This window comes from Thalassophryne amazonica, chromosome 13 (assembly GCF_902500255.1).
Source record: "Thalassophryne amazonica chromosome 13, fThaAma1.1, whole genome shotgun sequence".
NCBI classification, from domain to species: Eukaryota; Metazoa; Chordata; class Actinopteri; order Batrachoidiformes; family Batrachoididae; genus Thalassophryne; species Thalassophryne amazonica.
Window position 1 is genome coordinate 60,287,716 of NC_047115.1, and position 27,891 is coordinate 60,315,606.

The following is a 27,891-nucleotide window of genomic DNA, read 5'->3' on the forward strand; positions in this document are numbered from 1 at the left end:
GTTCTTTTTGGGTCCAAGGGCTGCAGACAGTTTGTGAGACGACCCCCAAACTCTGAATTCAAGCCACAGTTCACAGTAAAGACAGTGAAGCATGGTGGTGCAAGCATCATGATATGGGCATGTTTCTCCTACTATGGTGTTGGGCCTATATATCGCATACCAGGTATCATGGATCACTTTGAATATGTCAGAATACTTGAAGAGGTCATGTTGCCTTATGCCGAAGAGGACATGCCCTTGAAATGGGTGTTTCAACAAGACAACGACCCCAAGCACACTAGTAAATGAGCAAAATCTTGGTTCCAACACCAACAAAATTAATGCCTTGCAGATGTGAAGCAATCATGAAAAACTGTGGTTATACAACTCAATACAAGTTTAGTGATTCACAGGATTGCTAAAAAAGCAGTTTGAACATAATAGTTTTGAGTTTGTAGCGTCAACAGCAGATGCTACTATTATTGTGAACACCCCCTTTTCTACTTTTTTTTACTAATAGCCCAATTTCATAGCCTTAAGAGTGTGCATATCATGAATGCTTGGTCTTGTTGGATTTGTGAGAATCTACTGAATCTACTGGTACCTTGTTTCCCATGTAACAATAAGAAATATACTCAAAACCTGGATTAATCTTTTTAGTCACATAGCACTACTATTATTCTGAACACTACTGTAGACCCTGGCATTTATTCACTAAATACACGGAGAACAGTAAATGTATTTTTTTTGCACAAAATTAAAATCTTTTTAGAGCTGTCAACAAGTCATTATGATCCAAAAATCAACATAGAAAAATATCTGGTCAAGATGTTGATGTATTTTTACTGTGTTTCAAGACCACCCCTGCCTGTTCTCCATGCAGTGTGGACCTGTGTCAGGAAGGCCATATGGTGTAAAACATCAAATCAACATGCAGATTCATGTGTGGCAACCCCGAGTGAAAAAAACAGGGAAGTCAAAGGAACTTACATTTACAATGTGTGTGTGTGTGTGAGTGTGAGAGAGAGAGAGAGAGAGAGAGAGAGAGAGAGAGAGAGAGAGAGAGAGAGAAAGGTAGACAGTAGGCAGGTCTCCTTCTCCTCATCATCACCTTCAACCGCTTATCCGGGATCAGGTCGCAGGTAGGCATGTTTGCATTACCCCCCAAATTGTGCAATTTGAAGTGTAGAAATGAAAAATGCTTCATGCAAAAAAAAAAAAAAAAACCTGAAGTACTGGAAAAACGTTTTTACAGTCATATAAGGTGGTGTTTCAAGTGATTCAAAAAAGCCATATTTTGCAAGACTGCAATGAAAACACTTTTTTTCCCACACTTATAGGTCACCAGGGATTCAGTCAATAAAAAATGTGAATGGGCGATTGGCCTCTGGGTGTTGAGCACAATGGGCCTTTTGCAATATCAATGGGCCATTTGCCACACAATTCATTGGCTTTTTAATGTTTTATGATAGATGACCCATGTGACTGGTGTGTAAATGGTATGCATGTTTAATAATTTCATTACTTTGCACTTGCCTTTATAGTAAAATAGATTATCACTGTAGAGGCATTTTATAACGTCTTCATATCTGCTTTAAATTGAATAATTTAGTGGTTGTGAATTGACCAGTGAATGATGTCAGTCACACTGTCATAAAAGGTCATATGGTCGGCAATGTCTTAAAAGCACTATGGTCGCTGTCAAAATGAGCGAGACGGTCATCTCAATACGTCGGCTTTTCCATGTCCCTGGGATGGTAAACACTGAAACGTCGTTGTGGCTTTTGGAGAGGTAAGAGCATTACATTACTTTGCATGTATACTGCGTTAATGACACAGGGCACAGTCTCAGCTGAATCACTGAGTCACATCACATACAAAAATACAACCCCTGGCAAAAATTATGGAATCACCGGCCTCGGAGGATGTTCATTCAGTTGTTTAATTTTGTGGAAAAAAAGCAGATCACAGACATGACACAAAACTAAAGTCATTTCAAATGGCAACTTTCTGGCTTTAAGAAACACTATAAGAAATCAAGAAAAAAAGATTGTGACAGTCAGTAACGGTTACTTTTTTAGACCAAGCAGAGGAAAAAAAATATGGAATCACTCAATTCTGAGGAATAAATTATGGAATCACCCTGTAAATTTCCATCCCCCAAACTAAAACCTGCATCAAATCAGATCTGCTCGTTGACATTGACCCTATGCCATGACATTGATCCTATGTGTCTTTTTGCAAGGAACGTTTTCATAGTTTTTGCTCTATGGCAAGATGCATTATCATCATGAAAAATGATTTCATCATCCCCAAACATCCTTTCAATTGTCCAAAATATCAACGTAAACTTGTGCATTTATTGATGATGTAATGACAGCCATCTCCCCAGTGCCTTTACCTGACATGCAGCCCCATATCATCAATGACTGTGGAAATTTAGATGTTCTCTTCAGGCAATCATCTTTATAAATCTCATTGGAACGGCACCATACAAAAGTTCCAGCATCATCACCTTGCCCAATGCAGATTTGAAATTCATCACTGAATATCACTTTCATCCAGTCATCCACAGTCCATGATTGCTTTTCCTTAGCCCATTGTAACCTTGTTTTTTTCTGTTTAGGTGTTAATGATGGCTTTCGTTTAGCTTTTCTGTATGTAAATCCCATTTCCTTTAGGCGGTTTCTTACAGTTCAGTCATAGACGTTGACTCCAGTTTCCTCCCATTCGTTCCTCATTTGTTTTGTTGTGCATTTTTGGATTTTTGAGACATATTGCTTTAAGTTTTCTGTCTTGACACTTTGATGTCTTCCTTGGTCTACCAGTATGTTTGCCTTTAACAACCTTCCCATGTTTTTTGTATTTGGTCCTGAGTTTAGACACAGCTGACTGTGAACAACCAACATCTTTTGCAACATTGCATGATGATTTACTCTCTTTTAAGAGTTTGATAATCCTCTCCTTTGTTTCAACTGACATCTCTCGTGTTGGAGCCATGATTCATGTCAGTCCACTTGGTGCAACAGCTCTCCAAGGTGTGATCACTCCTTTTTAGATGCAGACTAATGAGCAGATCTGATATGATGCAGGTGTTAGTTTTGGGGATGAAAATTTACAGGGTGATTCCATATTTTTTTCCTCAGAATTGAGTGATTCCATATTTTTTTCCTCTGCTTGGTCTAAAAAAAGTAACCGTTACTGACTGCCACAATCTTTTTTTCTTGATTTCTTCTAGTGTTTCTTAAAGCCAGAAAGTTGCCATTTGAAATGACTTTAGTTTTGTGTCATGTGTGTGATCTGCTTTTTTTCTACAAAATTAAACAACTGAATGAACATCCTCCGAGGCCGGTGATTCCATAATTTTTGCCAGGGGTTGTAGTCACACGACTTTCTAAAATATGTGGCGTGGTACATGTGAATGAAGGAAGGGACCAAGCAACAGTGGATTGAAAAAAAAAAATAATTATGAAGTGCCAATATTTAGCAGGACTTGCGCATCCTTTGCCATGACTATTGGAATGACAGCTATTCAGACAGAACAAAACTCAGTTATCACATAATATCATCACTCAGTAGAAACACTGTCATTTTGTAATTATGTTTCATTGATGTTCTGAAAATATCTCTTAAATTCTGTACAAATCTGTCATGGAAACCTGTTGACTGTTAATGTCATGATAGAGCCAAACTTGCTTCCTTAGGAGGAGTTCAACATTTTCCTGCCTAGGCTCTATTTGTTGATGTTTTGGGAGGTTATCTTTTCATTTAGTACAAAAGTCATTTTAATCGGTACATTAGTGTTGTAGCACACAAACACTGCTGTGAGCAAGCAGAAGCTAACAAGCTAATTAATGCCACTGAACGGGGCAATAACAGCCGCTTTGTGATAAGCAGGTGTCTCGTTGAGGAGGGCCTGGGTCTTACAGAATGAGCTCCTCCTCGACTGTCGACTTGTGTGTGGACAACAGCATCAGCCGGTGACTAAAGCCTCGGGCCCACTGAATAATAAGCCATGAATAATGAGCCACGCATGGGTGTGTCAGCGATTATTCAGAGAATGATCCACGTTTTAAGCTATCACGTACCCGCTACTAAGGCACCTCTATGTGCCTCCCTGTACCTCACGTGCCACGTATCAGCCTCTAGTGAGCCGCGATTGACCTGTCATCTTGAGCCCCATCCAGCCTCGAATGGTTTGTGTCATGTATGTGATCCATGTAGTGCCATGTAACGCGATGTTGGTGCACGTTTAGGTATGGGTTTGGTCCAAACCTCCAGCCCTTCCACACTTGGTCCCTTTAAAGTGTGGGTTTTCCATTCACAGCATCCATTAAAGATGTTGTCACATTTTTTAAACACAGTCCAAAAATAGATGCTCCAGTCCAGTCTGGCCAGTGTGCGCATCCGTGCACCAGGCTGCTGTTCACATGTTCCAGAGTCATTAAATACACCAGACCAGCTAGAACCGAATCACGGGTGATCCAACTTTCAACTTTGTGTTTGTCTGTTACTGTCTGCAAAATCTCTCTTTTGCGCTGGTGTTCTGAGTCCCTGGACAGTCGCCTCTGCGCTTCTTCTCGCTGGCTTTATTTCTTCCACTGCTTTAAACACAGTCATTTTGACACCATGATCCAACTTTTAACTTTGTGTTCATCCGTAATTGACTGCAAAATCACCCTTCTGCAAGCTGGAATTTTGTGTAAATGCTTGTCTTGAATGCGAGTCATTGCATTAGTGCGCGCACACAGTGGAGCTCAGCTGATCCATTATAACAAAATCTCTCATAAACATACTTTTACAGCTGCTTATAAAGAAGGAATGAACATGCAACTGTTCTACCAAGCTATTACAATAAAAAACATTACAAATAATTACCTTTTAAGCATTTCCAAATCCATTCTCGTCCTCAGCGCACGAGACAGACAGGAAAAAACTCCAAATGTCCTCTGTGATTCCACAAGCGATTAGAGGTGTTTTCAACATCCAAGCTCTGGCAGAAAATGATTAATCCGCTACAAAATAATTTTATATACAGTGTCTGGCGCACAAAGCAGTTGGGATTGTAGTGCACAAGAGGGCTGAGCCTGTCCAAAATAGCCTGTCCAGTCCTCGTAGCCACCAGGTGCTCGAATAATGGGCTTTTAACAGCCTCGTCCTCACCACAAACACGCCTCTGATATCCATGTTTGTCCTCGTAGTATCTCGTACGCAAACTGCCCCATGCTGTTGTTGCTAAATTTTGAACTTCTTGAAATTAGCACCATGCTCAGAGATGAGCCTCGTTAGCCATTTTTATTGCACCGCCCAATAACATTAATTAGCTTGTTAACTTCTGCTTGCTTACGCTGGTGTTTACCATTTAAATCAATAATGTACCATTTAAATTCATTTTTGTCCCAAGAGAAAGGATGACCCCCTGCAAAAAAAATAAAATAAAGCCTACTCTGACAAATGTCCAACTTCTCCTTCAACTACTTCTTGACTGAGCAGGTGGATTTACTGTACACACAATCCAAACACAATGTTCCAAAAATACACAACACTGGTGCTAAAATGTCATTCATCAAATCTACGTCTACACAGTGCACACGCACACAGTATGAGAACAAAGGGAAAAAAAACAGGATAGGAATAAAGCTGGTGTCTCAGATGTAATAAGGTGTGATTTTTCAAATTGCAAAATTGAAAATAAAACCACAGTAACTCTTTCCGACATAAATACAGTCAGTAGTTGTTTTAATTGCTATTGGACTTCCACGCGCTGCACACCAGATTTTTTTTTTCTAAAAATCTTTGTGTGTGAAAGCCTTTAGTGGAAACTCAGGGGTCTTTTTTCCCAAAGAACTTCTTGAAGACAGACTTGTTGCGTGGTTGTGGTAGTGTGGCATAGTTCCTCACAGCAGAGTCCTGATCACAGCTCCCGCTAACCGATGTGCTTTCTAATGATTTGTCTGCGACTACCAGAGTCACACAGTAGTTGGAGCCTCTTTCCTGGCCCATGCTTCCAGGCATGTGCCACACAGGCTTGATCTTCTGATAAGTTGCTGTGAAACAGAAGAAAAAAAAGGTTTTTAAACTCAACAAAAATATAAACGCAACACTTTTGGTTTTGCTCCCATTTTGTATGAGATGAACTCAAAGATCTAAAACTTTTTCCACATACACAATATCACCATTTCCCTCAAATATTGTTCACAAACCAGTCTAAATCTGTGATAGTGAGCACTTCTACTTTGCTGAGATAATCCATCCCACCTCACAGGTGTGCCTTAGACTGCCCACAATAAAAGGCCACTCTGAAAGGTGCAGTTTTATCACACAGCACAATGCCACAGATGTCGCAAGATTTGAGGGAGCGTGCAATTGGCATGCTGACAGCAGGAATGTCAACCAGAGCTGTTGCTCGTGTATTGAATGTTCATTTCTCTACCATAAGCTGTCTCCAAAGGCGTTTCAGAGAATTTGGCAGTACATCCAACCAGCCTCACAACCGCAGACCACATGTAACCACACCAGCCCAGGACCTCCACATCCAGCATGTTCATCTCCAAGATCGTCTGAGACCAGCCACTCGGACAGCTGCTGAAGCAGTCGGTTTGCATAACCAAAGAATTTCTGCACACACTGTCAGAAACCGTCTCAGGAAAGCTCATCTGCATGCTCATCGTCCTCATCGGGGTCTTGACCTGACTCCAGTTCGTCGTCGTAACCGACTTGAGTGGGCAAATGCTCACATTCGCTGGCGTTTGGCACATTGGAGAGGATTTCTCTTCACGGATGAATCCCGGTTCACACTGTCCAGGGCAGATGGCAGACAGCATGTGTGGCGTCGTGTGGGTGAGCGGTTTTCTGATGTCAATGTTGTGGATTGAGTGGCCCATGGTGGTGGTGGGGTTATGGTATGGGCAGGCGTCTGTTATGGATGAAGAACACAGGTACATTTTATTGATGGCATTTTGAATGCACAGAGATACCGTGACGAGATCCTGAGGCCCATTGTTGTGCCATACATCCAAGAACATCACCTCATGTTGCAGCAGGATAATGCACCGCCCCATGTTGCAAGGATCTGTACACAATTCTTGGAAGTTGAAAATGTCCCAGTTCTTGCATGGCCGGCATACTCACCGGACATGTCACCCATTGAGCATGGTGGTCACACCAGATACTGACTGGTATCCCCCCCCCCCCCCCCAATAAAACAAAACTGCACCTTTCAGAGTGGTCTTTTATTGTGGGCAGTCTAAGGCACACCTGTGCACTAATCATGGTGTCTAATCAGCATATTGATATGGCACACCTGTGAGGTGGGATGGATTATCTCAGCAAAGGAGAAGTGCTCACTATCACAGATTTAGACTGGTTTGTGAACAATATTTGAGGGAAATGGTGATATTGTGTATGTGGAAAAAGTTTTAGATCTTTGAGTTCATCTCATACAAAATGGGAGCAAAACCAAAAGTGTTGCGTTTATATTTTTGTTGAGTGTGTGTATTTCATTTGGCTGTCATTATTCACTGTGAGTCAAACATACATAGTAATATTTCACAAATTTTCATTCATTTTCTGCCAGGGTGTGGGTCACAGTGACAGCTTAGTCAGCTCATCCCACACTTCCCTATCCTCTGCCAACTCCTCTAACTTTTCATCTGAGAAATATAATCCCTCCAGGATGTCCTGGGTATTCCCCAGGGCCTACTCCCGGTTAGACGTGCCTGGAAGACCTATCTAGGGAGACAACTAGGTACCATCCTCATCAGATGCCTGAACCACCTCAGCTGGCTCCTTTCAATGTGAAAGCAGCGGCTGTCCACGAGTGTAAGCCCAGATACCCAACGGAGGAAACTAATTTTTGTACAAGGTCGCGGATAATAATAAAGCATGGTTTGTACTGTTGCCTTACAGCAAGAAGGTCATGGGATCACTTCCCACCTGGTCCTTTCTGTGTGGAGTTTGCATGTTCTCCCCGTGCGTGGGTTTCCTCCGGGTGCTCTGGTTTCCTCCCACATCCAAAGACATGCAGGTTAGGTGAACTGGAAGCTTTAAATTGTACCATGGTACTAGGGTATACACTGCCCCATGCCCCATGACTTTTGGGACAGGCTTCACCACCCCCATGACCCTTAATTGGACTAAGTGGGAATAGAAAATGAATGATAATAGTAATATTTTTATGTAACGTCACCAGTGGTGTACCTAAACTGTGTTGGACTGGCATCATTTGCTGTACACTCTGCTATCCAGGTGTAAGTACCAGTACCACTGGGCCTCGGTATACAGTATCATCTTGTAGTACTGTAGTATGGCACTGTAAATTCAAACCTAATAATGTGTCTCTTTCTTTCAAACATACCATATTGATAGATACAGTTGTATGCAAAAGTTTGGGCACCCTTGATAATTTTAATGATTTTTCCTTTATGAATCATTGATTGTTTGAATCAGCAATTTCAGTTAAATATATCATATAGCAGACAAACACAGTGATATGTGAGAAGTGAAATTAAGTTTATAGTATTTACAGAAAGTGTGCAATAATGCTTTAACTAAATTTGGCAGGTGCATAAATTTGGGCACCCCAACAGAAAAAAATATTGATATTAACTCTTTAACAAGATTCCCAGTACCTGCACTGGCCACTACAGCCCCACAGCATGATGAAACCACCTCCAAATTTTACTCTCGGTAGCAAGTGTTTTTCTATCAATGCTGTGTTCTTTTTCAGCCATGCATACCACCCCTTGTTATGTCCAAATCACTCAATTTTAGTTTCATCAGTCCACAGCACCTTATTCCAAAATGAAGCTGGCTTGCCCAAATGGGCTTTAGCATACTTCAAGCTACTCTGTTTGTGGTGTGTACACAGAAAAGGCTTCCTCTGCATTACAGCATCTCCTTGTGCAAAGTGCGCTACATAGTTGAACGATGCACAGAGACACTATCTGCAGCAAGATCATGTTGTAGGTCTTTGGAGCAGGTCCATGGGTTGACTATGACTGTTCTCACTATCCTTTGCTTCAGCTTATCTGAGGTTTTTCTTGGCCTGCCACTTCAGGCCTTAACTAGTACTGTGCCTGTGGTCTTCCATTTCCTCACTATGTTCCTCACAGTGGAAACTGACAGCTGAAATCTCTGAGATAGTTTTTTGTATCCTTCCCCTAAACCATGATGTTGAACAATCTTTGTTTTCAGGTCATTTGAGAGTTGTTTAGAGGCTCCCATTTTGCCACTCATTAGAAGAGATGCAAAGAGGGGTAATATTTGCAAATGGCCACCTTAAATACTGTTACTCATGATTGGATTCACCTGTGTAAGGAGGTCAAGGGTCAATGAATGACCTTACCAAACCAATTTTGTGTTCCAATAATTATTGCTAAATGTATTCAATTCAATAAAAATGACAAGGGTGCCCAAGTTTATGCACCTGCCCAATTTTGTTTAAATAATTATTGCACACTTTCTGTAAATACTAGAAACTTCATTTCACTTCTCAAATATCAGTGTGTTTGTCTGCTATATGATATATTTAACTGAAATTTCTGATCCAGACAACCAATGATTTATAAAGGAAAATCATGAAAATTATCAGGGGTGCCCAAACTTTTGCATACAACTGTACATCTTTCCATCATGTAGTCAGTGCGCTATAGGACATTAAATGCTACAAAATGTCTGGGTGACTTGCAGAAGAACACCCAGTGAGCACAAAGTTTTGCACTTGAGTGACAATCTTTAATGAATCCATAAGAAATTAATGAGACACCTCCTCATAAAATGAATGTCGAAGCTCAAAAGAGAAGCAAAACTCTGATCCATCACCTTCTACAGACACAAACCAACACAACCCTGTCGTGTAGACACACGGTTATGTATTCAACACTGGTTTAATATTTAAACGGACCTGATGTGAATGAGTGGGAGCGACGCTTGATGCTGCCACAGTCCTGAGTGCTGCTTACAGGGTCTTGATGGGAGGAGGAAGAGGAGGAGGGGGAGGAGGAGGTGCTGTCTCTGGATCCTCCAGACAGTCTGTGACTCACTGTCTGTTTCAAACTGACACCTTCATCTGAAGTGGCGCAAAAATCAAGAAAAAACATACACAAAGGAAACGCATAGTAAGACACTTGGGAAAAGGACACAGTCTATTCATCTGTCAGAACGATGGTGCACTCATTGTTGTACAATCCTCTACCACCACCTAGTGGGCTTTCTCACATTAACAAGAACCACCAAATAATTTTTGGTGACTGAAGAATTTACAACAGTGCCAAATACCACAAACATACATATATATATATATATATATATATAGAGAGAGAGAGAGAGAGAGAGAGAGAGAGAGAGAGAGAGAGAGAGAGAGGTACAACAACAGCTTCAAGACAAAAGAAGCAGATTAACAACGGCTGGAGAACAGATCATATTATCAATCATACAAGCTGGTTATACATGTGAATTTATACATAATCCGGTTTGACAAAATCATACTGTTTGGACATAAAAACTTTTCCTGGGATCAACTCCTACTTGATTCTCCCCATGTTCGCATGGGTTCCCTCCAGGTGCTCAGGCTTCCTCCCACATGCAATGACATGTTGATTAAAAACTGACCACACGTTTGTTTATCTGTGTATAAGTGTCCCTGGGACAGACTAGCATCCTGTCCAGGGTGTACCCTGCCTCTCGTCCATTGATGGCTGAGATAGGCCCAAGTCCCCCAAGACCCTTAACTGGAGTAAGCTGCTATAGAAGATGAATGGATGAATTACATATGGCTTCTGAAAATGGAGGGGCTGTTTATAAAAATGGCTGTAATTCCTAAATGATTAATGGTGTTTTTGTTTAATCCTTGAACTAAAAAAGTCTACATTACAAGCACATGTTGATAGTTTCTTTTCACCTCCACTGTGGTAGTGCACAAAGACAAAATATCTAAATGTATTGATGTCCAAATACTTATGGACCTGACTATAGATTGCATTTGGACAGCACAAGCACTTACCGCAGCACCCCCCATGTGAAGATGAGATCATCGAGTGCTCATCCAACCTTCTTAAATGACTCTGTGACATGTGACTGAACTCTCTGGTGAGGACGATGATCTCTTTGGCTTGGGCGGAGCCACCCAGTGGTTTGCACCACGGTAACGTTGCGGTGAAATCTTGTCCGGAGGAGCAGCAGCATTTTGTCAGACTGTGACAGGTGGTGCAATTAGAAGGTTTTCTGCAAAGAGTGAAGCAATATTTTAATCCAAAGTGCTGGTGTTCGAATCAGAAACCTTTTCAATTGAGAAATCACGAAATGAAAATGATTAAAGTCTTACAGGGCAACAGGAAGCTTTTGAACACTTGACATGGATTCACTCAGAACTGTTAAAAAATAATGCACAGATGAAGTGTTGGCATGACAATGCAATATTGGCAACATCAGCTTTGAAAAAAAGAAAGATCATTACCTGTGCTTGCTTGTATTTTCATCATCCATTTCTTCATCATGAACCGTGAGGAGGCATTAATCAGATATTCAGACCCATCACGCAGTCTGAAGGTCAGAAAACACTTTATTATTATCTATCTATCTATCTATCTATCTATCTATCTATCTATCTATCTATCTATCTATCTATCTATCTATCTATCTATCTATCTATCTATCTATCTATCTATCTATCTATCTATCTATCTATCTATCTATCTATCTATCTATCTATCTATCTATCTATCTATCTATCTATCTATCTATCTATCTATCTATCTATCTATCTATCTATCTATCTATCTATCTATCTATAGCTCAATAATGTATGAATCAAAAGCCACGTAACGTCTGTGTACGTATGTGTAACTTTGATCGCAGAATACCTGGGGAGAGCTGACCTTTTCCATTTGGTACGCTTATGTATTTTGGGTAAACGCCGTGAAAACAGAAAGTTGATAGAACTAATATTTTTGGAGAAATTAGGGATATTAAGTAACAACTTTAAACAATGGCTGTTCAGTCAGTCCCTGGTAACCACACAAGCTCCGAACAAAGGAAATATATCAATCTTGCCAGTTTTAAAACATCAACTAAATGTGCCAAATAATAAATACATTTATTCACAAAACTTTCTCATTTCAGTTTCCTACACTTTCAGGTAAAATCTTTATAGAAACTTTGCACAATTTATTACCACCCTTGAAAAATATCAGCTACCTATTTTATAAACACTACCCAATCTAGAGCCCATGGATCCCCACTGACAACGCACTAGTTATTATTATTACTATGGTTGTGTTTGCAACTGTTAGCATGTTATTAGTTGATAGCACTTATTATTATAAGGCTGCAACACTACGCGTACTCTGATTGGCTGTTTACTGGTCAGATATTTTCCCATATCTGGACCGGTTACCATGACAATTGGTCTGCAACGCGTATTTTCTTTACTATCCGGGAAGCAAAAAATATGATTAGAAAATCCAAGTCAGACATAAACATACTCCATAAATATCTAAACAGCATCTGAAAAAACACACAGCTAATGACCGGACCATCTGCTAGCAAGCTCTTCATGCAGGTGAAGTGAAAAGGTCGGCCTACGAGCCGCCGGCAGCTTTCATATTCGGGTGATGCTGTAAGTTTGCATGTTTATATATAATAGTATATAATAAATTAATTATTAACCTCACTTGCTCGGTCTGTATGGGAATATCAGACCTCTGTCTGATATTTCGTGGTCAGTTAATAATCTTTTATTATTTTGTTATTCTGGAATTTTTGTATTAGTGTTATCATTTGGGCTCTTCTCAGCATTTAGTGGACAGTAATCTGGGGCCCCTTGTGACTCTGAAAACTGCGTTATTCAGTCGCGGTACGCCTGTGCACTAACCCAGCCCTAGTTCTGGTTATCAATTCAGTCATCAAATGCCACTACATTCACAGCTCTGACAACTTTTTTCTCACTTTGTTAAGAAATTCAGTGAGATCTGTGAAGAGTTCAAAGGAACAGACTGTTCAAGCTTCTCTGTTAATGAGGTGTAACAATGACTTTACTCACAGGAAACAACTCGCCATCCTGTTTTTTCAAGATACTTGCATAAAGTACAGAATCCAAAGGAGGGAAATATCACATTTTAATGGCAGGTGCACGCAGACCACAGCACAGTGTCTATAAATTATTTATTTGTTTAATTAAATCTGAGCCTTAAACTGGGGACACACGACACAATATTAACAGTTGTTACCAATTTGGTAAAGGCTTAGAGTACACACTAACCAAGTGGGTTCAGCAGATTTTTTTATGACGACTGAAAGACTGGGGATCACACATTTAACAACTGCGCCTGAAGAGGGATCACAGACTACGTGGTTTGTCAAACCAACGGATGTCAACTGAATGCATCAAAGCCTCACAAGAGCGAGTTTGATGCAAACTCTCACGAGAGCAAGCGTCTAGACCGGGTAAACAAACATGGATGACAAAAGGCCCGTTGTTGTGCAGCTGTCTGTTCTGAGAAATCCATTAAGAAGGAAAAATGGATATGGGTCAAGTCATGGAAGAGTCTTGATATTTTTGGAGGAGCTTTGATATTCCCACTGGTTACTTCCTGTGCTATTTCTTATGTCCCACCTACTCTTTTTCATTGGCTGTTGGCAACATGTGTTTGCAGTTGGGTTGGTAATCAGCACACACTACGTGACTGCATCCAGGGTCGGGTCCAAAAAATCAGTTGGGCCTGTTCCCCTCACACACTTGCCAATTCGAGTGTTTACCCCAACACACTAACAGATTTTTGCCCCGCCTACTAGTGCTGGTTGGTGCAGACTTTTCCCGAATTGTGCCTAAAATCGAGCAAAAAAATCTTGTAGTATGTCCTTAGCTTTAGTAAGTGCGAAGCCCTGGTCCCACTGAATAATGAACGATGAATAATGAGCCACGTAGCATGTTTATTTTTTTTTTGGTACGAGTCAAGTTATTCAACAAATGTGGGAGAGGCAGAATATTCTCTAATGAGGCTCATCTCTGAGTGTGGTGCTAATTTCAATAAGTTCAAAATTTAGCAAAAACAGCGTGGGGCAGTTTGTGTATGAAGTACTACGAGGACAAACGAGGATGTTAGAGACATGTTTGTGTTGAGGACGAGGCTGTTAGAAGCCCATTATCCGAGTACCTGGTGGCTACAAGGACAGGACAGGCTATTTTGGACAGGCTATTTTGGCTCCGCCCTCTCGCGCACTTCGTCGTGACAATCCCACCTGCTTTGTGCACTGGACGCTGTATATAAAATAATTATTTTGTAGTGGATTAATCATTTTCTGTCAGAGTCTGGCCGTTGAAAACACCTCTAACCACTGAAGCTTTTCTTTCTCGCTTTTTCCTGCGCTGCATGAGGTGGAGAACATATTTGGAACAGCCTCAAAGGTCATTATTTGTCATGTTCATATTGTAATGTCCTGGTAAGCTGTTCATTCCTTCTAATGAACAGCTGTAAAAGTATGTTTATAATATATTTAACATCTTGTTATAATTGATCAGATGAGCTGCGCTGTGTGCGCTGACGCACTCACTCGCAGTGTTTTTTAATTGTTTGCACAATGTTCATATACATGGCTCACTACACTTGTCTACAAATTTTAAGAAGTTGTCCGCTTCAGAAAATATAATGTTCTATTTACGAAATTCATGATTAAAATTCAAATATGACAATAAAAACGACTGGTTGACTATTGTTTCTAAGATATTTAAGTTCTTACATTTTAAGTCTACGTAATTATATTGTGTTGATAGTACAGTTTTCATGATAAATTGTACACATAGGTCTTTTCATATTTCTCTGACTGTTCATATAATAATATTTCAATTGTTTTTTTGTAGCACTTCAAATATCATCAAAAGGTAACCCTTAGTAGCATAGTAGTAACATATCTTAAAACTAGAGCCAATCAATCATTTCAAACATCACTTTCATTCTTAGTGGCCCAAAATTTGTAAAGTTTGACTACATTTATTTCAGAAGCATTTCGACTGTAGACCAGAATCACTGAAATTTCTGACAAATCCATGCGTGGCTCACTATTCATGGCTTTATTATTCGGTGGGACTAAAGCTTAAGGCTGGGGCCCTAACTATTCAGCATATCGAACATCTAGTACAATAAAGCGTAAAAGACAATTATAAGTAATTAGTCTTACCGCAGTCGGAAGCAGTTGGGCTTTTTGGTGTAATCTGGTGCAAGTGAACACTCGGCTCCTATGAGATTCAGTGGCATGCCGCACGCTGAACTCTAGAGCAAGGCACAAAGCAAGTTCACATCTTTACAAACCAATTCCAATTACCAAACCTGCTCTCTTGCTGTTTTTTTTTTTTTCCTTTTTAATGCTTACTCTTAATATGTCCTTTCTGTCCAGGTAGAAGCACAAGGTGTGTCTGTGTAGGACAGCATGGTAGGAGTTCCAGCCTCTGGAGGCTGCCTGTGGGAATAAGATAAGAATGTGCACTGATGCTGACTGCGGCCTTTACTTCTGCTGACCAGACATCAACTAAAACTCTTCTTACTTTCTTTCCTCCCAGCTGCAGCTTGTGCTTCCTTTCAAGTGTTCCCTCCATCATCTGCAGCTCAGGCTTTCCACACTAAATTAACACCAGGATTTAGAGAAAACTGAAATCTCCTCTCTGTGCTACATGATAAGAAATGTTTAGCATCCTTCCATTTTGATAAAGCTGCCTGTAACATGCAGAGCTACAGAGTTTGCTTTCAGTCCCACCATTGTGACACGGCGCCCTCCTGTGGCTGTCGTTTCTTCTTGCTTCTCTTTGTCTTCCAAGTTTTTCCGTTGCTGAAATGTTGCATCCAAACCCATGTGAACCGACAGTAAACTGACTGACTGATCCTGGTCACAAAAAGAAGAGTGTACGTATAGTTATCAATCAGTATATTTATTTATAGTTACCCACTGCTCTGGTTTTACGTGGAGTTCACATTTGAATTTGGAACATCGCTCAAAAACTGTCTTGGTACATCTCACCTATCTATGAAGTCACTAGGAAGTAAGTTGCAAGTTTTCCCACCTACAAAGAATGGAGAGGTCTGTAATTTTATCATAGGTACACTTCAACTGTCAGAGACAGAATCTAAAAAATACAGAAGGTGATATTGTAACATGCATATGTCGCGGACATGAATGAGTGAAGCTCGTCAGCATCTCACCATGTCATTTAAGGCCCAGTCCCACTGGCGTTTAGGAAGATTTGTGTATGAATTGCGCATAGGATTGGTTCATATTCGCTAAACGTCCGCAATATCCATGAAACATGCTTGTATGAGTCGGCTGACAATCTCACACGTCCGCAATTGTCCACAGAGGCACGTTTTTCCGTTGCCAGGATTTTTGAGCTGTAAAAAATTTTGGCTGCAGATGACATCCACCTTACATACTCAATACATACTCTCTACATCCGCCGTTATCCACTGATATCTGCAACTGATGGGGTATTGCGGCTTGGCAGTGGACTGGGACAGTGTGTAAAATGGATCTATAGCGTGCCTATCACGTGCACATCACAAACTAAAATAAGATGTAGTGACTGCATACAGAGTGGCCACGAATAAAGCCGTTGTATTACGTCAGCTTTGCATTTGATTTGCAGACAGTTTGCGAATGCACAACAAACACTCCACGTAAACCCAAAGTACCATGGCAGACATCGACATACCTGCCAGTCAGTGCCAGTCCAGCTGTGAAAACGTACAGATGTAGTTATGGATTCCCAAAAACACCATCCAACAACATAAATGTGCACTGACAGGAGCATGTTTTGCTTCACGCAGCAGCATGACCTGTATCCTGATAATTCCACCCGCTGTGTTCCCAGGTAGACGCCGTTCTTTTTACTGGCTGCCACGCGCTCTGCGCTGGATGCTGCATATATCAAATAATTATTTTGTGGCGGATTAATCATGTTTTCTGCAAATTCGCCGTTGAAAACGGCTCTAATCACTTCCTGAATCACAAAGGAGGTTGCACCCCGAGCCATTCGCGCACGCCTAACAAGCTGCAGAAAGCATTTTGAGCCATCTAAAAAGGTAATTATTTGACTTGTTTACATTGTCAAGGCTTGATAAAACAGTTGCGTGTTTTTTCCTTCTTGTCTGCAGCTGTTACAGTATTTATTCCTATGTTTATAACAGATTTAACTTCTTGTTATAATCAGTCAGATGAGCTGCGCTCTCATGTGATCTGCTGACGTCACCACTCGCCCTGTTCACTGCTTGTTTACTCCAATCAACTTGTCCAAGTCCAGCAATTGCTCCAGAGGCTGTGGTGTTGGTGTGAATAGTGATGCCGACAGGCCCGAGTGCACTTCATTTATGACCGCAATGCAGATGCCGTGCATGCGCAACACGTGCGCAATGCATTGTCAATATATCTGTAATAATCGTAATGCGTCCGATCCGTTTGCTCAATACATGCGTTATACATCCGTGACTGTTTGTCATATATTTGCTGTAATATATTCGCTGTACATTATTAATATATCTGTAATTCATACAGAGATATCTGTCATTTTTGGCCACTTTTGTTGCAGATGACAACGAACGCCCAACATTTGTATACTGAATTCATGCGCAATTAATCCTCTCCCCAGTGGGACCGGGCCTTTAGGTCCTTCAGACTTTAAGTAAATGCTTCAGCAGAGCATTAGTATAGCAAAAACGTTTCGGTTTCTGGGTGGGCTCCGCTCCCCCCCCAGATCCCCCGCCTTTTTAAGCATTTTCCTTATTTTGCCTTTCAGCTTCTGGGGGAGCTTTGCCCCCATACTCCTCACCTTTTTAAGCATTTTTCTTTGTTTGCTTTTCAGCTGACCCCCCAATTACAGCCCTCTTACCACCCTGCCACTTTAAGCATTTTTTTAATATAGATGTAAATATTCAAAGTTTTCAGCTAGTTGACAGTAGGGCTGTACAATATGGCCAAATTATCGTATCTCAATATTGTCATATAAATTGTCATGTAAATGTCACTTATATACATGCTGTCCATATTCTTGAGCCGCTTAGGTGGGTAGGGAGAGTTCCCATGGGATAAAAAAGCTTTTCAACCTACCATCCCTGGTTCTCAAGACCAGGCACCTAACTGAGTTCCCGCGAGATTCCATGGGATCTTGTCTGTCAATTCAGGAAGTGTCTGACATTTGAACATTTCCTGTTTTACTGTGGATTTGAATTTTGGCACTTCCTGTTTAGGACGCCCTGTACCATGAGTGAGCTTCGTGCCACTGTGCAATGCTTCATTTATATGATTTTTAAATAATTAGCATTTTATTGCATAAAATAAGTATTTGATACAATAGAAAAGCAGACCTTAATATTTGGTACAGAAACCTGTGTTTGCAATTACAGAGGTCAGACATTTCCTGCAGTTCTTGACCAAGTTTGCACACTGCAGCAGGGATTTTGGTCCACTCCTCCATACAGATCTTCTCCAGATCTTTCACCTTTTGTGTTTCAGCTCCCTCCAAAGATTTTCTGTTGAGTTCAGGTCTGGAGACTGGCTCAGCCACTCCAGGACCTTGAAATGCTTCTTATGGAGCCCCTCCTTAGTTGCCCTGGCTCTGTGCTTTGGGTCATTGTCATGTTGGAAAACCCAGCCACAACCCATCGTCAATGCTCTTACTGAGGGAAAGAAGTTGTTTGCCAAAATTTTGTGATACATGACCCCATCCATCCTCCCTTCAATATAGTGCAGTTGTCCTGTCCCCTTTGCAGAAAAGCACCCCAAAGTATGATGTTTCCACCCCATGTTTCACAGTTGGGACAGTGTTCTTGAGGTTGTTCTCATCCTTCTTCTTCCTCCAAACATGGCGAGTGGAGTTGTTACCAAAAAGCTTTAAGCGGGATCTTACATGGAGCCCCAGACAAAATAAGACTGACAGTCATCTTGTGTTTCTCCCATTTTCTAATTATTGCGCCAACAGTTTTTGCCTTCTCACCAAGCTGCTTGCCTGTTGTCCTGTAGTCCATCTCAGCCTTGTGCAGGTCTACAATTTTGTCCCTGGTGTCCTTACAGAGCTCTTTGGTCTTGGCCATGGTGGATAGATTGGAGTGTGATTGATTGAGTGTGTGGACAGGTGTCTTTTATACAGGTGTGATTAATACAGGTGAAGAGTGTGAATAGGAGGGCTTCTTAAAGAAAAACTAACAGGTCTGTGAGAGCCAGAATTCTTGCTGGTTGATAGGTGATCAAATACTTAATTCATGCATTAAAATACAAATTAATTATTTAAAATCATACAATGTGATTTTCTGGATTTTGTTTAGATTCTGTCTCTCACAGTTGAAGTGTACCTACGATAAAAATTACAGACCTCTACACTCTTTGTAGGTGGGAAAACTTGCCAAAATCGACAGTGAATCAAATACTTATTTTCCCCACTGTATATATATATATATATATATACAAAACTCAATGAGTGCAGGATTAAAAACATAGATTATTACTTTACAGGCCAGCCACTCAGCCCTCAACTGCAACGTTGAAGCCTTTGAAGTTTATTTACTCTGCAAAATTTTCTGCGTATTTACACATTTACATAATTTATACAAATTTCAGTTTGCCCAATTCTGCTGTTTTGGCAAAATAGTTTGCAGTCAATGGCAAGACTGGATACTACAAATTCCCTCAAATAAATCATTAGTTTACTATCTTGGTAGTGTCCCATCTACAGCTAAGAAGATAGCTCGTCTACTGCTGTTGTTACCATGGAGATTAATAACGACTAGAGGGAACAGGAGCTCATTCCAGTGATATTTTCATCCTTCTCTTTAAATAACTCCACATTAGGCAAGTGAATTTGATAAGTGTGTTTTTGTTGAAATTGAATATGTATCACTATAATCACTTCAAACTTGATAATAGCTGTGGCATTGTTATGGTTCTGATTCTGAAGCATTTAGCAGTTAGCCAGCAGACTGACAACACAAACTATTCATTTGCATTTAATTTATGTCATTATTAATCTCTAATATTGACACCCACCCTCATCAGTATAATAAATCTCCAATAACATAAAATTGTGTTCTTAGATCAGCACAACACTGTGGAATGTCACTTATTTCCTATCCCAAGATGGCAGCCGGAACTATTCTTCACTGGCTCCTTCAGTGAATGACAATGTCCTCTTGTGTTATAGGTACGGTCGGGCCTACGTCATTTCCACTTAGTTATGGCTGCCATTTTGGATTGCCGCTGAAAACAAACTATACGAGGTCTATTAGAAAAGTATCCGACCTTATTATTTTTTTCAAAAACCATATGGATTTGAATCACGTGTGATTACATCAGACATGCTTGAACCCTCGTGGGCATGCAAGAGTTTTTTCATGCCTGTCGGTTACGTCATTCGCCTGTGGGCAGTCTTTGAGTGAGGAGTGGCCCACCCTCTCGTCGATTTTTCATTGTTTAGGAATGGCTCAGAGACTGCTGCTTTGTTTGATCAAAATTTTTTCAAAACTGTAAGGCACAACTGAGTGGACACCATCTGATAAATTCAGCTGGTTTTTGGTAAAAATTTTAACGGCTGATGAGAGATTTTGGTCTGGTAGTGTCGCTGTAAGGACGGCCCACAGTGCCTGATGGCGATCTGCGCTTCGAGGTGGCAGCGTCTCGCCGTTTCAAGTTGAAAACTTCCACATTTCAGGCTCTGTTGACCCAGTAAGTTGTCAGAGAACAGAGAACTTTCAGAAGAAGTCGGCATGAGGAGTTTATTCGGACATTCCATTGTTAACGGACATTTTGTAATGAAAGAACGTGCGGGCAAGGTCGCATGTCGGGCCGGACCCGACCGCGGGGGGTCGCGACAGGAAAAACACCTCCATTGGAAACCTTAACGGGCAAGTTGGAACATGCCCAAGCTGTTAAACAATTTCTCAGTTACTCACTTGTTGAAAGCCATGAAAAGCCACCTGAATTTTACAAATGGTTTTCAACACGGAGGTGTTTTTCCTGTCGCGGCACACACAGATTCGCCGAGTCGTCACGGAAACGACTCAGCGAATTTGCGCGCACGTCTTTCATTAAAAAATGTCCTTAAACAGTGGAATGTCCGCATAAAGTCCTCATGCCGGCCTCTTCTGAATCTTCTCTGTTCTCTCACGATGTCCTGGGTGAATTAAGCCTTAAATTAGGATGTTTTCAGGTCGAAACAGGCCGACGACGGTGCCTGGAAGCGCTGCGCGACATCCCGCTCCGTGGGAAGTCCTTACACCGACAGAAATAATCTCTCATCAGCCGTTAAACTTTTCACCGAAAACCAGCTTAAGTTCTCGAATAGTGTCCACTGGGATATTCCTCACAGGTCCAGAAAAAATTTTGATAAAGCAACGCGCGCCGTCTCGAGCAGCGTGTGAAACAAAGGAATTCAGCCGAGAGGGCAGGACCACATCTCACTCAAGGCCTACCCACAGGGAAATGACGTCACTGACACGCGTGAAAAAACTCACGCATGCGCACGAGGGTTCAAGCATGATTGGTGTAATTGCACGTCATTCAAATCCATATAGTTAAAAAAAAAATAAAAGTGTCGGTTTCTTATCTAATAGACCTCGTATGTGCACTCACAACCATTGTTGATATAATTGTCTTTACCGCTGTTTATTCGCAAAGGCCTGCCGATTTGGTCATGCCAAATAGTGTATGAGTATGTGCAAAGCCTTGATAGGTGTGCAAAAGTTGCTGCAGTTAAAAAGCTCGTAGCTGGATCTCGGGATCGAGCTGACAGTCCGCTGTGAGGCGAGCTGACATCTGTCCCAGCCCCTGCCTCTCGGCACCCCCTCGATGCTCTTAGCTGAGTGTCCCGTGGGGTCTGAAGCGTTTACTCTGAAAAAATTAGAGTGTTCAAAGCAGGCCCGGTCAAGTGAATACCCCAGCTGAAATGGGGCCATGATTAAGAGGGATGGCCGGGAGCATTCTTATTGTGCTGGTAGAGGTGAAATTCTTGGACTGACGCAAGGCGGATGAAAGCGAAAGCATTTTGCCAACAATACTTTCATTAATCAAGAATGAGAGTTGGAGGTTTGAAGAAGATCAGATACTGTCGTAGTTCTGACCATAAATGATGCCAACTCGCGATCTGGCGGCATTATTCCCATGACCACCCTCTTTTACTCAGCTGATAGCAGCCAGCCATTTATCCCTGCTGTCTGGACTTTTGTGGCACTTTTGGAGCTCGAAAAAACGCACTTTCGATCTTTTAATTTATCGTGGTTGGTAAAGCCAACTGCAACACACGATCGTGGCATTCTCTGTGAAAACTGGTGTATATTAAGTAGAAAAAAAAACGTGGCAGAATGATGCGAGTGCGATGGACGTCAAGTAGGAAATGTTTTCAGCGGCTCGCTGTTATTATGCCCATTGCTATGCGGGTGCATATCAGGGACCCAGATGTCCGACCGTACCTATTATTCATCTCTGTTTGCAACAGTACCACAACATGCTTGCTACTTTAGATAATTTGCTTGTAGTTCAAAAATTAGCTTTTTTTAGCTGTGAAAAATTTGCTTACATAACATTCATATGTTAATTGAAGAATTTAATTTTTTATGTAGACCTTTCATTAGTGACATTATGTGTCATTATTAGTCCTACTTGCCACACATATATACATCACTTTGCCAGTCCCACGTGAGACTGAGCAATAACAACGGTTAATTGTAATTAGATGACTTCACAATATTTCATACATGGACCTCACCTGCAAACAACCTGTGTGCTTGTCCACCTTTTCCCCCACCTTTGCCTCCTCCTCTTCGTCCTCCTCTTCATTCTCTCTGTAGTGGTAAATGTATCTCTGATTGTCCACAACATCTGGCAGCTTCACTGTATCAGATGCCGTTTCATTCACTACCACTGAAGGCTGATTGGTTTGCTCCCTGTTGGGAAACGCTGCCCAGGACCTCCTGTCTGCTTTGACCATTGGAGGGTGGTGACCTTTGGGACTATGCTCCTTGTCATAACCCAGCAAGCTCTGGATATAGGATGGCAGTCTGAACTCAGCCACAAAAAGGTTGGGTGCTGATGCTGTGACCAGGTTCCTGAAGCACACAGACTGGTCCTTAGGTGAATGTGAGCAAGAAAGGGAGTCTTTGGATGGGTCAGAGACCACAGGACAGTCATCTTGGGTGGGTTGGTACATGATGTCTGAGCAGATACTCTGTCTGTAATCATTGGTTTGGTTCCAGATGTCCTCCAGTTCCTCTTCTTCCTCTTCAAACTGTTGGTGGTCAAGGTGGACAGGGTCTGTGTCCAGCTCTGCTGAGTCTGGAGATGAGTGCAAAGATGAAAGTAAGGGTGTTACAGTGTCCTCTCTTGTTTTAGTGCAGTCTATATGTCCCACCTCTAGAGACATGAGCTTCCCTACTACCCCTATGGGTTGGGCATTATCAGGAAACGGGGCATCATTGCAGAGCTTAAAGCTGCCAGAACAGGAAATTCCAGAGTCCAGTGAATCCTGTCGAACACTGACACTCTTTGTTGATTTCAGGTTCACTATCATGTGAGAAGCTTGGCTCAGACACTGGATTCTGGGGTTTTCTTCACACACACCCTGGGGACTTATGTGTTTATGGTACTGGTGTCCATTAAGGTCTCGGATTTGAGTATGGACACTTGGACACACATGCTTATGTCTGGCTGTGCCATGTGATTGGTTGACATACAGAGGCTGCTGGGATAATTGTCTGGTTTCATCCCTTTCAGCAAAACACGACTCACGGTTTGCTAAGACTTTGCCCCACTCCTGCTCTGTGTCTTCTTGCAGACTGACAGTCCGACTGCATCTCAGCTGGGTTTTAGATGGGTCATTACTTGCTACAGATTGATCCTCATGTTCTGCCAGGGAAGTCGATGGTGTTGTTTGGAAACTTTTATTCATATCAGTCACATCTTCCAAAACAACCTCTGGACTCTGTGTTTCGGGACAGCTTGCAGCTCGATTGATTTCTGTTAAATTGTTTTTGGACGCAGGAGTGGTTCGAGTATGTTTAAAAGAGCTTAGGGCTGTGTTTCTTTGGGAGTGTGGGTCAGAATCAGTCCCTGCTCCTTTCATGGACTCTGGTGGGCCAATTGTAATGATGTCCTGAATACTAGGGATGAGGGTCATGTCCTTAGGTAGGTCAAAACTTAACACAGAGCCCAAAGAGAGGAACCTACAGTGGCTTTTCACCTGACATGTAGGCGCCACAGCAGAAGGCCCGTCTGATATGGCATATGGGGTAATGCTGTACTCTCCTGAGCACTCTGAATCGATATCCTTCAGTAATGGATTCTTCATGTAGGCTATAGATTTAACAGCATTCCCACTGGCTAGACTTTTCGAAGAAGTCTTCTTCCGACGTTCTTCCTTCAATGGCCAAGTGCGTGTATCATATGCAATCATCTCACAGGTACGTTGAGGCATCTCGTCTGTTTGCTCTTCCACCCCCATGATTCTTTGGATAGTGTGCCTGCGAGCATCTCTCTTTCGCTTCCTCTTCTTGCCTATTCTCTTCAGGCTGCTGAAGATGGAGCTGTTACCGGCCTTCGTGAATGGCTGAAAGGTTACATTGGTCATCTGAGGTGCTACCTCTGAAGACAATATTGAAGAGGAGGACGGCACAAGAGTAGGGGAGGCCGAGGTTGTAGAGCGTCTTTTTTGGCGGGGCAAGGAGATACTCTCATACACAGGAGACACAGGGGCAACAGCCAAGTTGTTATCCTTGACATGCAAATAGGTACTTACCTATAAAAGCAGACAAAAGATTATTAGTGTGAGTGTGAGCGCGTCTTTGATCTACAACCCCAAATCCAATGAAGGTGGGACATTGTGTAAAATGTAAATACAAACAGAATACAATGATTTGCAAATCCTCTTCAACCTATATTCAACTGAATACACCACAAAGATGATATTTAATGTTCAAACTGATAAACTTTATTGTTTTTGTGCAAACATTTGCTCATTTTGAAATGGAAGCTTGCAACACGTTTCAAAAAAGCTGGGACAGTGATATGTTTACCACTGTGTTACATCACCTGTCCTTTGAAAAACACTCAATAAGCATTTGGGAACTGAGGACACTAATTGTTGAAGCTTTGTAGGTGGAATTCTTGCCCATTCTTGCTTGATGTACGACTTCAGTTGTTCAACAGTCCAGAGTCTCCGCTGTTGTATTTTGCGCTTCATAATGCGCCACGCATTTTCAATGGGCGACAGGTCTGGACTGCAGGAAGGCCAGTCTAGTACCAGCACTCTTTTACTACGAAGCCACGCTGTTGTAACACGTACAGAATGTGGCTTGGCATTGTCTTGCTGAAATAAGCAGGGACATCCCTGAAAAAGACGTTGCTTGGATGGCAGCATGTGTTGTTCCAAAACCTGGAAGTACCTTTCAGCATTGACGGTGCCATCACAAATGTGTAAGTTGCCCATGTCATGGGCACTAACACACCCCCATACCATCACAGATGCTTTCTTTTGAACTTAGCGCTGCTAACAATCTGGATGGTCTTTTTCCTCTTTTGTCCAGAGGACACAACATCCATGATTTCTAAAAACAATTTGAAATGTGGACTCATCAGACCACAGCACACTTTTTCACTTTGTCTGTTCATTTCAAATGAGCTCGGGCCCAGAGAAGGCGGCGGCGTTTCTGGATGTTGTTGATGTATGGCTTTCGTTTTGCATGGTAGAGTTTTAACTTGCACTTGTAGATGTAGCGACAAACTGTGTTAACGGACAATCATTTTCTGAAGTGTTCTTGAGCCCACGCAGTAAGATCCTTTACACAATAATGTCGGTTTTTAATGCAGTGCCGCCTGAGAGATCGAAGGTCACGGGCATTCAGTGTTGGTTTTTGGCCTTGCCGCTTATGTGTAGAAAGTTCTCCAGATTCTCTGAATATTTTTATTATATTATTGACTGTAGATGATGGAATCCCTAAATTCCTTGCAATTGAATGTTGAGAAACATTGTTCTTAAACTGTTAGACTATTTTTTCATGCAGTTGTTCACAAAGTTGTGATCCTTGCCCCATCTTTACTTGTGAATGGCTGAGCCTTTTGGGGATGCTCCTTTTATACCCAATCATGACACTCACCTGTTTCCAATTAACCTGTTCACCTGTGGAATGTTCTAAACAGGTGCTCTTTGAGCATTCATCAACTTTCCCAGTCTTTTGTTGCCCCGTACCAACTGTTTGAAGTGTGTTGCAGGCATCCATTTCAAAATGAGCAAATATTTGCACAAAAACAATAAAGATTATCAGTTTCCAAATGCTTATTGAGTGTTGTTAGAAGGAAAGGTGATGTAACACACTGGTAAACATACCACTGTCCCAACTTTTTTGAAACGTGTTGCAGGCATCCATTTCAAAATGAGCAAATATTTGCACAAAAACAACAAAGTTGAATAGTTTGAACATCAAACATCTTGTCTTTGTGGTGTATTCAATTGAATATAGGTTAAAGAGGATTTGCAAATCATTGTATTCTGTTTTTATTTACATTTTACACAATGTCCCAACTTCATTGGAATTGGGGATGTAAGATGTGAATGTTTCATCACAAATGGTTAACCTCCAAACGATTCATGCAGGCTGCAGAGTTGATCCTTGCAGTACACATATAAAACTGCAAGTAATTTAGCTAAAGACGACATGGATTTAGACGGTGTGGTTGACGTCATCTATGATCGATGAGAAGGGCCAACAAAGCTGCATGTACTTAGATGGTTAAACAGCATTGTAAACTTTAAACAAAACTTTATTTCTGAAAGGGACTGAGTTTGGCTCCATTTTGCATCATAATGAGACAAGTTGCAACTCAAGATGCCTTGTCTGATTGCAAGAGAGCAGTTCCCGCCTGGGTGTATTTGCCAAGGAGTACTACTGAGAAGGCACACCACTCTGCAAAATTCAAGGAAAATCTCCTGCGCCCCCAGATCTCAGCGGACTCCGGGCCACTTTGGCCCTGACAAGCTCAGGACTGCGCAGGGAAGGCACAGTGCACTGGGTGATTCTTTTTGTGTTTGGTGTGAAAACTGGATATGCCAAGGCTTCACCAATGTTAAATAATATCTGTGCTAATTCCTTATTCTATTATTTCATGTTGGTTATCAAGTATTTGTTATGCTTAAATGGTTATGTTTTTGGTGAGTTTTGGTCATCTATGTGAGTATGTATGTCAACTGGTCTGGACTGGTTTTATATGATCAGAAACAAAGGAATTAGGTTCCACCATGTACTAATCAACTAGGTTGAAGACAAGGGGTGGAGATTCCCCTCAGTCTTTGGGGAGCCAGTAGGATTAGGTTTGTGAGACTAAAACCCACCCACTGTCCCGCCTATATTGTCTTGTATAAAAGCATGACGCCGGCCATGTTTGAATACTTTTAGAAAATGGAGTCCGTCTGTGGGCTCTGTCTCTGGGGACCTGGGCCTGGTTTTCAGCGTGACTTTCAACCCTAACCCTAACCCTAACCCTAACTGAGGAATATATCAATTTTGTTCTTTGTAAGGGGCAGTTTATTACAAAAAGAACCGGGAGGAATCACACCAAGGCAGATGCTAGAGGATGGGCAGCTGGAGGAAGGGAGTCTGATCAAGCTGCAGGAAACTATGCAATGCTGAGACACTGCTTGGGAAAACTCTGCTGGATTCTTGTTTCCTCAAGATAATATCTTGCTCCCACCAAGATAATCTTGTGTGAACAAGACAAAGAATACCACCTCGGGGCTTCCAGGGCTCAGTTCAAATGCTCTGCTGACATAACTCCAGCATGACGAGTGGTTTATCCCAAATCCTGAAATGTGGTATTTTCCAGAAAGGCTCCATCAGCTCCTATTTACAGTAGAAGCCTCACGTTAAAGAACAGGATGGATGGATTCACAAGTCAAAC

At 41.6% G+C, this 27,891-nt stretch overlaps 1 protein-coding gene across 1 annotated transcript in view; it reads right to left on the minus strand.

Annotated features, from left to right (window-relative positions):
* Positions 1 to 5,211: 5,211 nt before the first annotated feature.
* Positions 5,212 to 27,891, minus strand: part of LOC117522969 — an 82,943-nt gene continuing 60,263 nt past the window's right edge. Inside the window, exons 23-32 of the mRNA XM_034184386.1 lie at positions 22,712 to 24,736; positions 15,727 to 15,852; positions 15,518 to 15,592; positions 15,346 to 15,432; positions 15,154 to 15,245; positions 11,435 to 11,520; positions 11,303 to 11,348; positions 10,982 to 11,202; positions 9,884 to 10,048; positions 5,212 to 6,026 (exon numbers count right to left, since the gene is read on the minus strand). Of these exons, the coding sequence (XP_034040277.1) occupies positions 5,803 to 6,026; positions 9,884 to 10,048; positions 10,982 to 11,202; positions 11,303 to 11,348; positions 11,435 to 11,520; positions 15,154 to 15,245; positions 15,346 to 15,432; positions 15,518 to 15,592; positions 15,727 to 15,852; positions 22,712 to 24,736 (3,147 nt within the window). The 3' untranslated portion in view covers positions 5,212 to 5,802. The remainder of the gene's footprint in view (positions 6,027 to 9,883; positions 10,049 to 10,981; positions 11,203 to 11,302; positions 11,349 to 11,434; positions 11,521 to 15,153; positions 15,246 to 15,345; positions 15,433 to 15,517; positions 15,593 to 15,726; positions 15,853 to 22,711; positions 24,737 to 27,891) is intronic.